Genomic DNA, 13417 nt, shown 5'->3' with positions numbered 1-13417 from the left:
TGACATATTTTTTGGTAGTATTGGAACTAATGGTTTTGGAACACATCGTTGGTAGGTTATCGATCAGGGGCTGTGAAGGCAGTGCCCCTGTGAAAACAACCTTGGACCCCCTTGTGGCTCCGCTAAACATAGTCTGAATAATTATAAACATGGTGTTTGTCTGTTGATGCCTGGAGAGAAGAAACTAATATGACAACAATAATGTTTAATGTAACTTGCCCCTCTGATGGTACAACTGGCACCAGCTTGCCATGTGTATTATACCTATAACCAGTGATAACAATGTAATTTCCTTACTTGCTGCATGACTTGCTGAATAAGCTATCCTACTTGAGCTATCCTGCTTGCTGAAGAGTTCACTTCTTGCAGTCTGGAAACATTTTATAGTATACATTCTCCAAAAAACGAGCTAGATCGAAAAAACGCTTCATAAGGGTTTCCACCATCGTTGTCAGTTCTTCGTCGACATTGCCATTGTCTAAGAAATGACTAATATCTGTTGTAGTATTTTTGTCAGTGGGAAAATCTGGATGAGGGCAGAGCTCTGTAAAGAAAGCACATTTTAACACAATCTCAAACTATTTTCTTTCTTGAATGAAAATACTTTTAGTTTTCAATTTGATCAGCAGTCGAAGAGATAGAATACTGTACATCCACATATCTTTTGAATTCCTTGATAGTGGACCAACTAAAGAATAAGCTATGTAGTTACCTTTCAACTTTCCTTCTTATAGTTAAAGATATTGTTGGTTTAAGTTAAACTACAGAGTTAATTGAATGTTAGCTGAATCAATTAGGCCTACCAGTGAACCCATTTTAATCAAGAAAGTATCGACAGGGAAGGAAGTCCATAATGACAATGTGTGAGTGCTCACTATTTTGAGGACTGAGGACCAGCGGTCGATGAAGACTGAGACATTCTGCTTGCTTTTTAAAGCTGTCCAGTTCAGCAGAAGTCACCTCTCGTCTCCTACCTGGAACATAAACAAAACACATGAGATCTGCATGACTAGAGGAAAGTAAGTAACACATCATTTAGATTTGGACACACATAGCCTGTAGAAAGAAAACTGTGTGTAACTTTAACAAAGGGCATTGGTTTGGGATTGACTACACCATACTTGAGATGATTGAGATTCATTCTCTAGGGAATGTGATGCTGCACATACTGAGTAAATCAAGACCCAGGAAGGTTTCTCCCGCCACTTTACAAGATGATTGGATGAGGAGACAGTCTGGGCAGTCAGTCTTCAGGAGGAAAAAAGGACAATCCAAAGGTGCTGTGAGACACACAGTCAAACACAAAGGTAAACACAAATCTACTTGAATACACAGTCCAAGAAGAAATCCATAGCATTGTCCGACCTCCACACCCTCAGTCAAACACACACTTGAGTTCATACTTCTATGCCTCACCAATATCCATAGCATTGTCTTGCAAGGTCACGTTGACGCGAACACTGTAGCACACACCAAGGCTGTTAATCAAAAATTTAAATATTGTTAGCCAAGCCAACTCAATGCTAAATCAACATGAACCTCATCCTATACTAGCACCTTGACAATTTTAATGTATTTTTCTGTGATGGTTCATTCTGAATTAATTTCTAGCAAAACTCCACTGTGCATCTTACGTATTATAGATATATGTGTTGATGACTCTGTTGCTGTCAGAGGTGGCAGTGAATTCCATCCAGCCGCTGCTATACAACAGCTTGCCCAGTGTCCTGGCCCCTGGCACCTGAGAGGTTTCCCCTATCACCATCCACTTCCCCAGCAGCTACAGACACACAGTGCAAGGAAGGGAGAGATTAAACGTGGAGAAAATTAGATGACGTTCCACCTGACCTATTTTTCCATCTGTCAGTTTATATACCATACCATCCCAGAGTCGTTGCTGTGTTTGAGACCGGAAGCTAGCGGATCTGCCCCTGGAGCCGTGGGTCACAAGGCCATGACCATCTCATGGTCATTTTCACCAGACACACAGTACTCACCATCTCCAAGTTGGTGTTCTCTAGAGGTTTCACCAGGGCCTCACAGGTCAGAGGAGCAGCTTGACCTGCTGAGAGAAGACCTAGAACCACAGCAACACACAGGACTAGCATAGCTGCTACCTTATTTCTCTTTCAAGCTTTCTATTAACGGATGTAATGTCAGCATGTGTCTCCCCTGTGTCTCTTACTTGCTCTGCCACAAACACTGGCTACTTGTCTAAATACTTTCACATGTTGTGACACACTTGGAACTGTTTACTTTGTGTCGCAACCGGAGAGACAAACTGACAACATTGTGAATGAGAAATGGCCTTTTCATAAATTAGTTTTCCTGAACAGAAGAGTGTATGTGTGTGTGATGCACGAGAGTGTAATGTATCAGGTGTCTGAGCAGATGTATGTTTCTCTCTCAATAAGATACACACTCACATAGACACAGATAAACACACATATCTACCATAAAAAGCCCTTTCTAAAGCACTTTGTGTTGTGAACCACTTTATTTATTAATCGATCACAAGAAAATAATTGCAAATTTGTATTCAGATGAGACGCTTGACATTGATGCTGTAAGATATGTTTAGGAACATCTACTTGAGCCAACATTGCTGATGTTTACATGTTGGCCACCTGACCATGAACAGCAAAAACAAATATGAACTCTTAACCAGATTAGAGTTGCAAGTAGGAGGAAACCTTATCTCTTAATGACTTGGCTTTTTTATTTCTTCTAAAGGTTTTCATTGTTTAGTCACAGATTACAAAATCACATATACCATAGGGTTCAGCCTTGTTTCTAAGACAAAATAACCAGCAATTGTATTGAAGGTCTTTTCCTAGTTTACTTCTAGCTGTTTTGGTGCAGACTTGAGGTCATTCTCTCAATAACTCCAACCATACCCCCTGGAATTCTCATGATTTTATTCAGCAGCTTGAATATTTGTTGTCCCTGTTCACCTTCAAAGGTCTCTGTAATGTCTGCAGTCAGTTGCCCGTCAGTTGGAGAATCTGGATGAGGGCAAAGATCTGTGCAAAGAAAGACATTTCAGACTTGACTAACTTGAACATTTGAAGGGGGAAGCGTAACTCCAATGTCAACAAAGTACAATAAAGTAGTACTCTACTCTCACCTAACAATTAAAAGATACTTATTGTAAATTGTGACTATTAGTGGAAGGAAAGAGCTATTTGAATGTTATTTGCACAAGGTCACTTCTCCATAATGACTGAGGCATGCTCACCACTTAGAGGTCCGAGTATCAGTGGTGGAGGAAGACTGAGACATTCCACTTGCTTCTTAAAGTTGTCCAGTTCATCAGAGGTAACCTCTCGTCTCTTACCTGGAACACAAAGGAACACTCCATCCTTTATCACCATGTCTGTCTTACTAAATCAAAGTCAAACAGAAGTAAGATCATAAGATTAGTTGGATAGACTGGATTGTAGAGTGGACATTTTCAAAGAAATAGTGTTCCTTCCTCTAAGGGCTGTGAGGGAGGGTTAAGGAAGGCTTGTTTACTACATACTCCACAAAACTAAGATTATTATAGTTTATGTTCGGAGGTGGGTTATTTATTTTCATACTTATGAGCATGAGACCCTGCAAGGTCTGTCCTGCCAAGTTATACTTTGAATGGATGACAATACAGTCAGGACAGTCGGTCTTCAGTAGGACCCCAGTCGTCCTTAGAGGTTTCACTGTAAAACACACACACACACACAGCTGAAGGATCTCTTGCAAGAAATAGTTCATGATGATATATTCAATTAATCTTATTGCCTTACAATACATAAAACATGTCACACTTCAACTCTAAACTCACCTATTTGTAAAGCGTCGTTTTCAAAGGTGATGTTTATGCGGATACTTTGGCACCGATTAAGGCTGTACAAACAAACATGGATGTGAGCCATGTTAGCAAATGGCATGTTGACAACTAGTGTTTTTGTGTAGTGGTTTATCCTGAATTTAGATAATGATCAAACTCAATTATTAAATGTATTAATATTTCAGCTACACTGGATTTGGGTTTTGAAGTTGAAAATCCTTTTTGAATTTGAACACTTGTTTGTTTTAAAATAGTTTTGACTTTAAGGGAACTCAATTCCATGCAATACCTTCATAGTCTCAGATGAATATGTGTTGTACAAGTCAAGTGTGTAAATAACAAACAAAGCTGAGCAGAAGACAGGTCTTACATCTTCTGGATCTGCACAGCGGTAACTGTGTTGCTATCAGATGTGGGGGTGACGTCTACCCATACGTTGTGAAGCAGCATCTTACCCACAGTGTTTGCCCCTGGGACCGTAGAGCTATCCCCAATAAGCATCCACTTTCCCAGCAGCTAGACACACAGGACCAATCAGGAGAGATGGAAATGTGGACAAAGTAGAGACATGCAGTTCCAGCAGTGTTTTTTATACATTGTTTTTTTTAAGTATTTAAATTTTGTATTGGTGCTTTCAGTTTGATGTGTAATACTCACCATCTCCAAGTTGGTGTTCTCTAGAGGTTTCACCAGGGCCTCACAGGTCAGAGGAGCAGCTTGACCTGCTGAGAGAAGACCTAGAACCACAGCAACACACAGGACTAGCATAGCTGCTACCTTATTTCTCTTTCAAGCTTTCTATTAACGGATGTAATGTCAGCATGTGTCTCCCCTGTGTCTCTTACTTGCTCTGCCACAAACACTGGCTACTTGTACTTTCACGTTTGTCAGTTCCTGGATATATTGTGACACATTTGGAACTGTTTACTTTGTGTTGCAACCAGAGAGACAAACTGACAAGATTGTGAATGAGAGATGGCCTTTTCATAAACTAGCTTTCCTGAACAGAAAAGAGTGTATGTGTGTGTGATGCACAACAATGTAATGTATCAGGTGTCTGAGCAGATGTATGGAGTAATAATCTATTTGAGTATTTTCTCTCTCAATAAGATACATACTCACATAGACACAGACAAACACATATCTACCATAAAAAGCCCTTTCTAAAGCACAGAATTGAAAATGTATATTCAGATGAGAAGCTTGACATTGATGCTGTAAGATATGTTTAGGGAACATCTACTTAAGCCAACATTACTGATGTTTACATGTTGGCCACCTGACCATGAACAGCAAAAACAAATATGAACTCTTAACCAGATTAGAGTTGCAAGTAGGAGGAAACCTTATCTCTTAATGACTTAGCTTTCATTGTTTAGTCACAGATTACAAAATCACATATACCATAGGGTTCAGCCTTGTGTCTAAGACAATATAACCAGCAATTGAAATGAAGGTCTTTTTCTGGTTTACTTAAAAATAGAAACAATGCATAACTACTGTACAGGACAAACATTTATCAAGGATGCAAGAATAAAGAAGCTGTTCCTAAGGGTCAAGAGGTTGGGGAGGGTCAGAACTCTAGCTCTGGGGGCACCTCAGGGTAGTTTGTGTTACGGACTGGTTCAATTCCCGGCAGTGCCTAATGACGTTGTGTCCTTGGGCAAGGCAGTTCACCCTACTTACCTTGGGGGAATGTCCCTGTACTTACTGTAAGTCGCTCTGGATAAGAGCGTCTGCTAAATGACTAAATGTAAATGTACTGTCTTTTATGTTTTTTTTGGTACCGACCTTAATAAAATGTATTTCCCTTTGTGGACAACAAAGAACATCTGCATATGTATGCGTCTATGTATCTACAGATACATAGATAGAAGACTCGCCAACATCTCTGGAGATGAACTACCTACTGCCGGGCAGGAGTATGAAAAGCATCTAGAACAACAGAGACGGTGGACTGAACCTGCTGCTTCCAAGTCTGACCTGCAGCTGTCAGTAGAGGGACGTGACAGCGTCTCTGCAGAGCTAAGCACTGACATCTAGACGACCTCCACTGGAAGACTGTTTATACTGGGAATTGTGGACCAGATTATCAAACATGTATTGAATGCACACAGAAATGATCAAAAGATATTTGTTTTTTTAATTCAATTTAACAAATCGACATCTTTCTGTGGGTGCCTTAGAAAAGCACTGGAAAAAGGGACAAAAACATACCACAAGAAAAGACAGAATGCTTGTGGTCGCCATGAATAAAGTAACACATACACCAATAATCTCTGAGCATGATCTAACATTACAACAGTGCTCTGAGGAGACATGGGGACAGGAAGAGGAGGCGAGGGGGGGGATGAAGGAGGACAGATGGAGGCGGAGTGGAGATAAGAGAGGGGTAGACTGAAGGAGAGGAGAGTGTACACAGGAGAGGCCATCTGGGGAGGGAGGGGGGGGGTTCATGCTGAGAAAAAGATGGATGGAGAAGAGAAGGCATCAGTAAGAGAGAACTGGATAGAAACAGACGGACGGAGGGGGAGGGACGGTCACTCCATGGCGTCCTGGTTCTCCTGGTCGGCCGACAGCTCCTCGCTGGGGTCTTTGCCCTCCTTGCTCCTCTTGCTCTTCTTGTGCTTGTGTCTCCGGTGGCCGTCGCCCTCCTCACTGTCGTGTCGCCTCCTGCTGCTGCTGCTTCCAGGGAGAGGGGGGATACGGGAGGGAGGGAAAAGAAGGGAGGTAGGTAAAGTAAGGAGAGCGGGGAAGTGGTGAGGGGAAACAAAGTGTTAGAGGCGAGGCGGAGGAGGGAGACTCGGGATCCTTTGACTTGACGAGCTGATGAGTGAGGCTACGTGAGCCGGGCAGGGGCCGTACCTGCGCGAGGACTTGTGGCGTCCCTCCTCCTTCTCCCTGTGGCGTCTGTCCCGATGTCGGTCCTCCTTCTCGCGGCTCGCCCTCTCCCTATGGCGCTCCCCGCCGTAGCCACGCTCTGCGTAGTCGCGGTAGCGGTACCGCTCCTCGTCGCTGAGGAAATTAGCACACGCGTTTCGTTCTCTTTCCCCAACTGGGCAGAATCTTCATGATTATTATTCCTTCTTTTGATTTTAGCCTAGGGTTATTTCAAGGTAAGGTGCTGGCCGGTGTGCGTGCTGATTATGCGTGTGGCTAACCTGTTGTAGACGATGGCCGAGGGACTGTGTTCCCGGGTCTCTCTCTCCCTCTCGTGCGGCCGTTCCCTGGGTCTCTCTCTCTCACGCTCCTTCTCTCTCTTCTCCTCACGGCGGGGGTAGTAGTCCCACTGCTTCGACTGGTCCATCATGGGGGGCCAAGGGGCCACGGCGCCGGGCATGGGGGGAGGGTATGGACCTGAACAAACACACACAAACACACAGGGTCAGCAGCAACACTTCACTGGCTGATGAAGCCGCTAAGAAACCAGAGTGAAAGTCTGTATGTGTGAGACGGCGTTAGTAACTCTTGACCAAAGCTGTCCCTAACTAAAGGCAGCCTCAGCTCCCCCTACCTGTGGGGAAGGGGTACGGCGGGACAGGACGCCCATCATAAACTCCAGGATGTCCACTGGTGGGAGAGGCAGTTAGAGTTAACAACAGAACATACCTGAACCATTATGGGGATACACATTTACCCGTGTGTGTGTGTGTGGGGGGGGGGGGGGGGGTGTAATACACACCTGTCCAAGGTGGGGATGAGAGACGGAGGGGGGCCGCCAGGGGGAGGGGGGAAACCTACAACACACAAACACTATGAATGCAAACCTGCTTTAATGAAAGGGATGAAATCACTCTATTGTTTTGAGTTAGTGCCATTGCAGGTCTTACCAGGTGGGGGGACAGTGATGGGTAACCCTATGGGAGAAAAGAACAGACATTACAGAGGAGAGAAAACATACTCATGAATAACACGGGAGTGAAACCGAGCAAGAGGGAAAAGAGAGAGAGAATGGGGAGAGAAAAGAACAATTGGGTAAAGGAGATAACCAATGTGGACGGTGGTGCTTACTTGGCGGGGGGATGAGGGGGGGCGCCGTGCTGACGTTGGGCGGAGGGGGGAGGAAGGGGGGCGGGGGAATGTTGGGGGGCAGAGCCCCGGGCGGGAAGAAGGGGGGCATCTTGGTTGGGGCGGGCTCAGGCTCCGACGAGGAATGTTCTGATATCACCTGCAAATCACAGACCACGGACAAAGCGCCTGTCATGGCTATTTACATTTAGTCATTTAGCAGACGCTCTTATCCAGAGCGACTTACAGTCAGTACAGGGACATTCCCCCCGAGGAAAGTAGGGTGAAGTGCCTTGCCCAAGGACACAACGTCATTTGGCACGGCCGGGAACTGGCAACCTTCTGATTAACAGCCCGATTCCCTAACCGCTCAGCCATCTGACTCCCTATTTAGGGGCTTTCCGCTCCCAGTAGTGTGTTGGCCACGCGTGTGTGTGTACCTGAATGTTGTTGCCCTCCAGGTTGTGCCTGCGCCGGCCCTCCACTCTGCTGATGGTGGCTGTCTGCCCGCCAATCACGTCGATAGTCCCGCTCGGCTTTCTGCAGAAAATGAGCAACACGTCAGATCAGCCACATACTGAGGACGTGCATGTCTGCTTCACCTAGCAGACGATCCACGTGATCCTCTCTCCCTGTCAATCAACTCCATAGGCTCAAGTACTATTATGTAAATATCAAAACCATTAAAGAACAAAAGCTTTCCAATCAGTGACTAGAAGGTACACGGCAGGCAAAATCAAATAAAGAAACACCCTGGGAGGTCTTAATAAAAGTGGTACGTTAATGTAAAGACGAGGCCACGCCCACTTACGTATAGTATGACATGTCCGTGGGGGGTGGGCCATTCCACTGAGGGGGGGAGAACCTAGAGAAGGAGCGGCGGAGGGAGGAGAGAGTTACACAACACCGCGCATTCACACCCGAAGCATTTCACATATATAAAAAGGGGGGCTCATCCCTTTAATCTCCACACAGGAGGGTTAGCTCTTGAAACTGGGGGAACTCAAGAAATTGGATGCTACCTCTAGGTGTGTGTGTGTGTGTTTACGCAAGCCTGTAAGCAAAGTGGCAGGGGCAATCAACTTCACATGTGATTGGCATTATACTAGGATCCCTTCTTGCCATACACGATGCGCTCCGGCTGCGAACGTCCCTGAACGACAGAAAGCGTGTTGCCTGCTCCTCTCCTCTCCCGCGGCATCTCCCTGTGGGGATCTCCTTCAGGCTACACCTGCCCCTCCCTCCATAACCCCACCCCCCTGACCCAGCCCTCTCTCTCCCCCCATCGTCCCCTTCCAGGCCTGCCTGATCCGCTCCTCACCTGGTGGTGTTCATGTTCATGTTAACATTCATGTTCATGTTCATGCTCTTGTACAGGTTGGTCGGTGCTGGGTAGTCTGGCTTGGATGTGTGGACGGGCAGACTGGCCTCCTTGTCATTGCCGGTCCTGCCCTGCTGCACCTACGGAGGACAGCACATCTGGTTATTATCGGGGTCTTTGTTGTTGTGGTGGTGGAGGGGGGGGGGGGGGGGAGGGAGGGTCTGACAAGATTCAGGACAACTCTTTAGATGAGCCCTGTGGTGAATGGCTGAATCAAAGGGTTTCAGGGTGCATTCCGTCCATCTCTTACGGTGATTTTACTGGTTACCGAGCCGACGGTGAGGACCTCCAGCCCCATGCGCAGCCTCTTCTGCTTCTCGCAGTACGCCTTCCACGTGTCCTCGTTGAAGCCATAATTAAAGTAGTCCGACAGGTCCGCTCCTGCAGGCGTTCACACACACACATACACATTATTATTAGGTGACGTAACCAATCACACCTAAAGCACCCTTACAATCACATGTACGTGACCTGAAGTGACAGAACCAAACAAGCCTAAAGCGTTTTCACATCACTATGACACACACACACCTGGCTTCCTCCAGGGCTTCTCCTCGAAGCTCTCCATCTCCACCTCCAGCACGGGGACTCCGTTGATGCTGCCTGCAGCCTCCAAGTCCACCCCTTTCAGCTTTGTGCCCACTACGGGGGCACGAGAGGGACAAACATAGTAGTCACCTCACCGCATTATCAACTCAGACAAGGGAATTTCTTTCAGCATGGAGCCCTCCTCGCGACATCGATAAGACAAAGCGGCACTGATTGGTATGGCCCTACTACATTTATGCACTAACGGCCTCTCGTCATCAGACGGTCACTGCAAATGTGAGAAACAGTATGTTGACGGATAAACAATTTGTCCTGAAACTAAGAGGGTAGAATCCACTGCAGAGGGCCGACTCCTACCTTGTCCATAGGGCCGGCTCCCGGCAGTCTTGATGTTCAGATTGACAGGCGTTGCACCATAGGTTCTAAACGTTACCACAGGCACGGCAAGCACACGACAAACAGTAGGATTACTTAGAAAGCTTGATAGTTTAACATACTACTACATACAAACCTATTGTTTGACAATGAACATAGGTGTAGGAATTTGTGTTTGAAGCGTAAACCACGACTTAGAACCATGTGACCTGAACACTATGGAAGTCAAGAAGCACAGGCAATGTGCTTGCAACAAATGGCACAGGAAATTGAACTAGCCCACCTACACCAACCATGCATAATACCCTGTGCTGTCCAGCATGTCATCGGGCACGTACGTGTATTGTGGCGCGCCCGTCTTGATGTCACCGATGGTGACGCGGACGTCATCGTCGTCATCATCGCTGTCACTTTCGCTGTCCTCGTCCCCGGCGGGCTCGACGTCTTCCCCCGTCTTCTCCGGCTGGGAGAGAGGAAGACAGCAAAAGGGTGGGAGGTGTAGGCAGACAGAAAACAACATGTGCATATGACATTGAGAAACTTTTGAGCCATGTGAGCTCTCAAACTTGGTAGCTACCTGTGGGTCTACTCCATTCCCTGTGGTGGGGGACTCCTCTGACAAAGGAGGGGGTGCATCTGCAGGTGCACTTGGGGGTTTAAACAATGTACCGTTAGATGCAGGTAAACCTAGCCCATGTCAGCAATCGGCGAATTACTAGAAATGTAAGACTGCAAAAATAACTAATTGACGAGGCTGTGCGTTTACTACGTTGGGTACTGCTAATTATTATAATGCAAGATATATTTGCAAGCGACTTACCTCACTGCAGCATTAAGCTTGGCTTCCTCGTCCTCTTCCTTGTTCTCACCTTCATCTACAAAATCAAACGGGGATGGATGGGATCGAAACAAGCTAGCTAGGCCAAGACTGCGTTACTAGTTCGGGCGGGTTTGGCTGAATCAATCAAACGAGACAGAACTTTAGAAACGTCCCATTGTTGCAACTTCAAGTTTATAGCATCTCATTTGTACCAGTGGCCAAGACAGTATTTAGGGAACATGCGTTTGAACATTTGAAACACATCTTGAGACTGGGCCCTTAAAGCCGCTAAGGGCTTTATTATTAATGATAGCCGGCAAGCTAACTCTGCAGCTTACTATTTAACACGCTAAATAGCAAAGCAGTCATACTACTGCATTCCTTACCTCCGTAAAGCCATTCTTCCTCTTCATCTCCACCACTCGCCTCTGCAGTAGCTGTTTTGTCCGCTTCTTGTTCCTCCGCAGACATCTTTAGCTTGCTAGCTTAGCGATGGTTGTTGCAGAAGAAAAGTACCTTTTTTCAAAACACCACTATTTTCCAGTTTGTACTGATTGCAACCATGCACACCGTTAGAGAAACAGCACAACAAGCAGGGCAACGTTTTAAACAAACGTCGACATACATTAAATTAATAAACTGTAAAGAAATGTATGAAGCTACAGAATTCCAATCACTTCATGCTGCGACGGGATGATAGTGCACCCGGAAGAACTACTTTTAATTTTTTATTTTATTATTTCATTATTATTACTGAACAATATGTAATGTACAAACAACATGGAAACAACAATACATATTTATATTATGACCATAGGATCAGGTACATGAAAGACTAATCAAACATGAAAGAAAATGAAAATACAAATCCGGAAGAAATACTCAGAGGTCAAGTATGACGTTTTCAATTGGTCTCGGGGGGAGAGTCGGTTCGCTGGCGTCATGTCGTGATGTAACTTTTAACCACAAGGTGGAAACAAAGAATCGTATCCCGAGATCCATAAATGAGTAGTGTGATGCTTTGTTGTTTTTATTTACGCTATGAATTTTATGGCGTGTTTTTCTGTTGTACAAAATTGTGCATGCAAGATACTTTTCCCAATGACAATTCCAATTACATAATTGTATTCGTCTGGCACTTATATGTCTGTAATATTAGTGCACATTATGTAGTCCAGTACATCCATGGAGCAACCCATTTGAAAGATAATGATTAGTGTTGTGGTTTTGTGTAGGATAGGGAACGCTTTAATGCATTCTCTACAGAGAATGCATTTATGGCCATTGACCAGTTAAGTGGGGAACTTGCCTACTTTGTTGGGTTATTGGAGAGCATTGCAGTGGATTGTCACACACAACAAACACACACGCACGCTCCCTTTTGTTTTCCTCTGTCCATCTCTCCTTTGTCTTTCTTTGAGACTCTGCTCCCCCTCCCTCCTCTCTCCATCCATATCACCTCACTGTCCTTCATCTCTTTCTATTTTTTCACACCTCCCCCCACCCCTGCCTCGGTGGGGGGAGGTGGATTACACTGGATTACAGTGAAGTCGATAATAATAAGGTTTAGTGAGAGGAGAGCTATCATTGGCCAATCTATGATTACAGGCACACACACACATCTTACCAAGTGCCAATATGTTACTCTCTGTCATGTTTTTGCCAAAAACATGGATATAATATCACCCAGCCCCCTCCCCCAATGCCTCGTAATAACTTTGGACTACAGTATATCAGCTAAAGCCTTATGCATTAGCATGTATTGCCTGCAGTGCAGAGTACTACCCTTGTGTTGTGTGCAAAGGGTTCAACTGAAGTTTTCCTGGTTCAGAAAAGATCCTTGGACATAGGAATGACCACAAATGGATAGGGTGAGGAACACTTAACAACCACAGCAGGTCAAAGAGTGTGTGCACCAACCACCAACCGATGAAAACCAAATAGACAAGGATATCAGGAGGGTTTAAATGTGCAGTCAGCACTGAGAGAAAAGATTTGGATTACATTAGAGAAACATTAGACTCTGGCAATGGGGATGTGTGTGTGTGTGTGCACATGTATGTGTGTCCGGGTGATGGATATAAGGTTGAGTGTTTATACATTTGAGTTGGAACATGCAAATGTTTTTACGAAAGACAAAGAGAGATTAGATAGGAGCGAGAGAAAATTAGGAAGAAAGGCAGAAAACAGACGGAGGACATCGTTCACCAGAGAGAGTTTACCTTTCATTACGTAATGTGATCTGAGGAGTTATTTCTTGTCCAAAACCGCCGTTGCCCTCAGCAGGACAGCCATCCTCATCTGTCTGAGATCAGATGAGTGAGTCACACTGCAGAGTCATGGTGAGTCAGCCCCCCTTCACACACACACACACACAGTCCCCATCGTCAATAATGCAGGGGGGACTCACATAGAAAGGACTCAAATGACATTGAACCAGCGTGAAGAAGACATATGG

The 13417-nt window shown here is 45.3% G+C and overlaps 3 protein-coding genes across 3 annotated transcripts; all 3 read right to left on the bottom strand.

The window, feature by feature from the left end:
• Positions 1 to 190: 190 nt before the first annotated feature.
• On the bottom strand, positions 191 to 2231 carry LOC146236682 (uncharacterized). Its single transcript, XM_084687245.1, has 6 exons — positions 1998 to 2231; positions 1635 to 1780; positions 1417 to 1478; positions 1170 to 1280; positions 876 to 974; positions 191 to 544 (listed from the first exon to the last, which is right to left on the bottom strand). The coding sequence occupies exons 1-6, from the start codon at positions 2106 to 2108 to the stop codon at positions 357 to 359; spliced, it is 717 nt and encodes a 238-aa protein (XP_084543371.1). The 5' UTR covers positions 2109 to 2231; the 3' UTR covers positions 191 to 356.
• A 247-nt stretch (positions 2232 to 2478) lies between these two features.
• On the bottom strand, positions 2479 to 4689 carry LOC146236681 (uncharacterized). Its single transcript, XM_084687246.1, has 6 exons — positions 4484 to 4689; positions 4197 to 4342; positions 3821 to 3882; positions 3582 to 3695; positions 3239 to 3337; positions 2479 to 3023 (listed from the first exon to the last, which is right to left on the bottom strand). The coding sequence occupies exons 1-6, from the start codon at positions 4592 to 4594 to the stop codon at positions 2845 to 2847; spliced, it is 711 nt and encodes a 236-aa protein (XP_084543372.1). The 5' UTR covers positions 4595 to 4689; the 3' UTR covers positions 2479 to 2844.
• A 1262-nt stretch (positions 4690 to 5951) lies between these two features.
• fip1l1b (FIP1 like 1b (S. cerevisiae)) lies at positions 5952 to 11654 on the bottom strand. The gene is made up of 17 exons (XM_084687992.1): positions 11346 to 11654; positions 10960 to 11014; positions 10717 to 10786; positions 10478 to 10602; positions 10122 to 10186; positions 9747 to 9857; positions 9466 to 9596; positions 9156 to 9295; positions 8646 to 8699; positions 8275 to 8374; positions 7838 to 7994; positions 7657 to 7683; positions 7509 to 7563; positions 7341 to 7396; positions 6988 to 7183; positions 6692 to 6841; positions 5952 to 6511 (listed from the first exon to the last, which is right to left on the bottom strand). The coding sequence occupies exons 1-17, from the start codon at positions 11428 to 11430 to the stop codon at positions 6367 to 6369; spliced, it is 1722 nt and encodes a 573-aa protein (XP_084544118.1). The 5' UTR covers positions 11431 to 11654; the 3' UTR covers positions 5952 to 6366.
• Between the last annotated feature and the right edge of the window lie 1763 nt (positions 11655 to 13417).

The sequence above is a fragment of the Hypomesus nipponensis genome, chromosome 22 (genome assembly GCF_054491055.1).
Source record: "Hypomesus nipponensis isolate SF chromosome 22, ASM5449105v1, whole genome shotgun sequence".
Lineage (NCBI taxonomy): Eukaryota > Metazoa > Chordata > Actinopteri > Osmeriformes > Osmeridae > Hypomesus > Hypomesus nipponensis.
The sequence above is the reverse complement of the archived record's forward strand: the minus strand, read 5'-3'. Positions and strand labels throughout refer to the sequence as shown.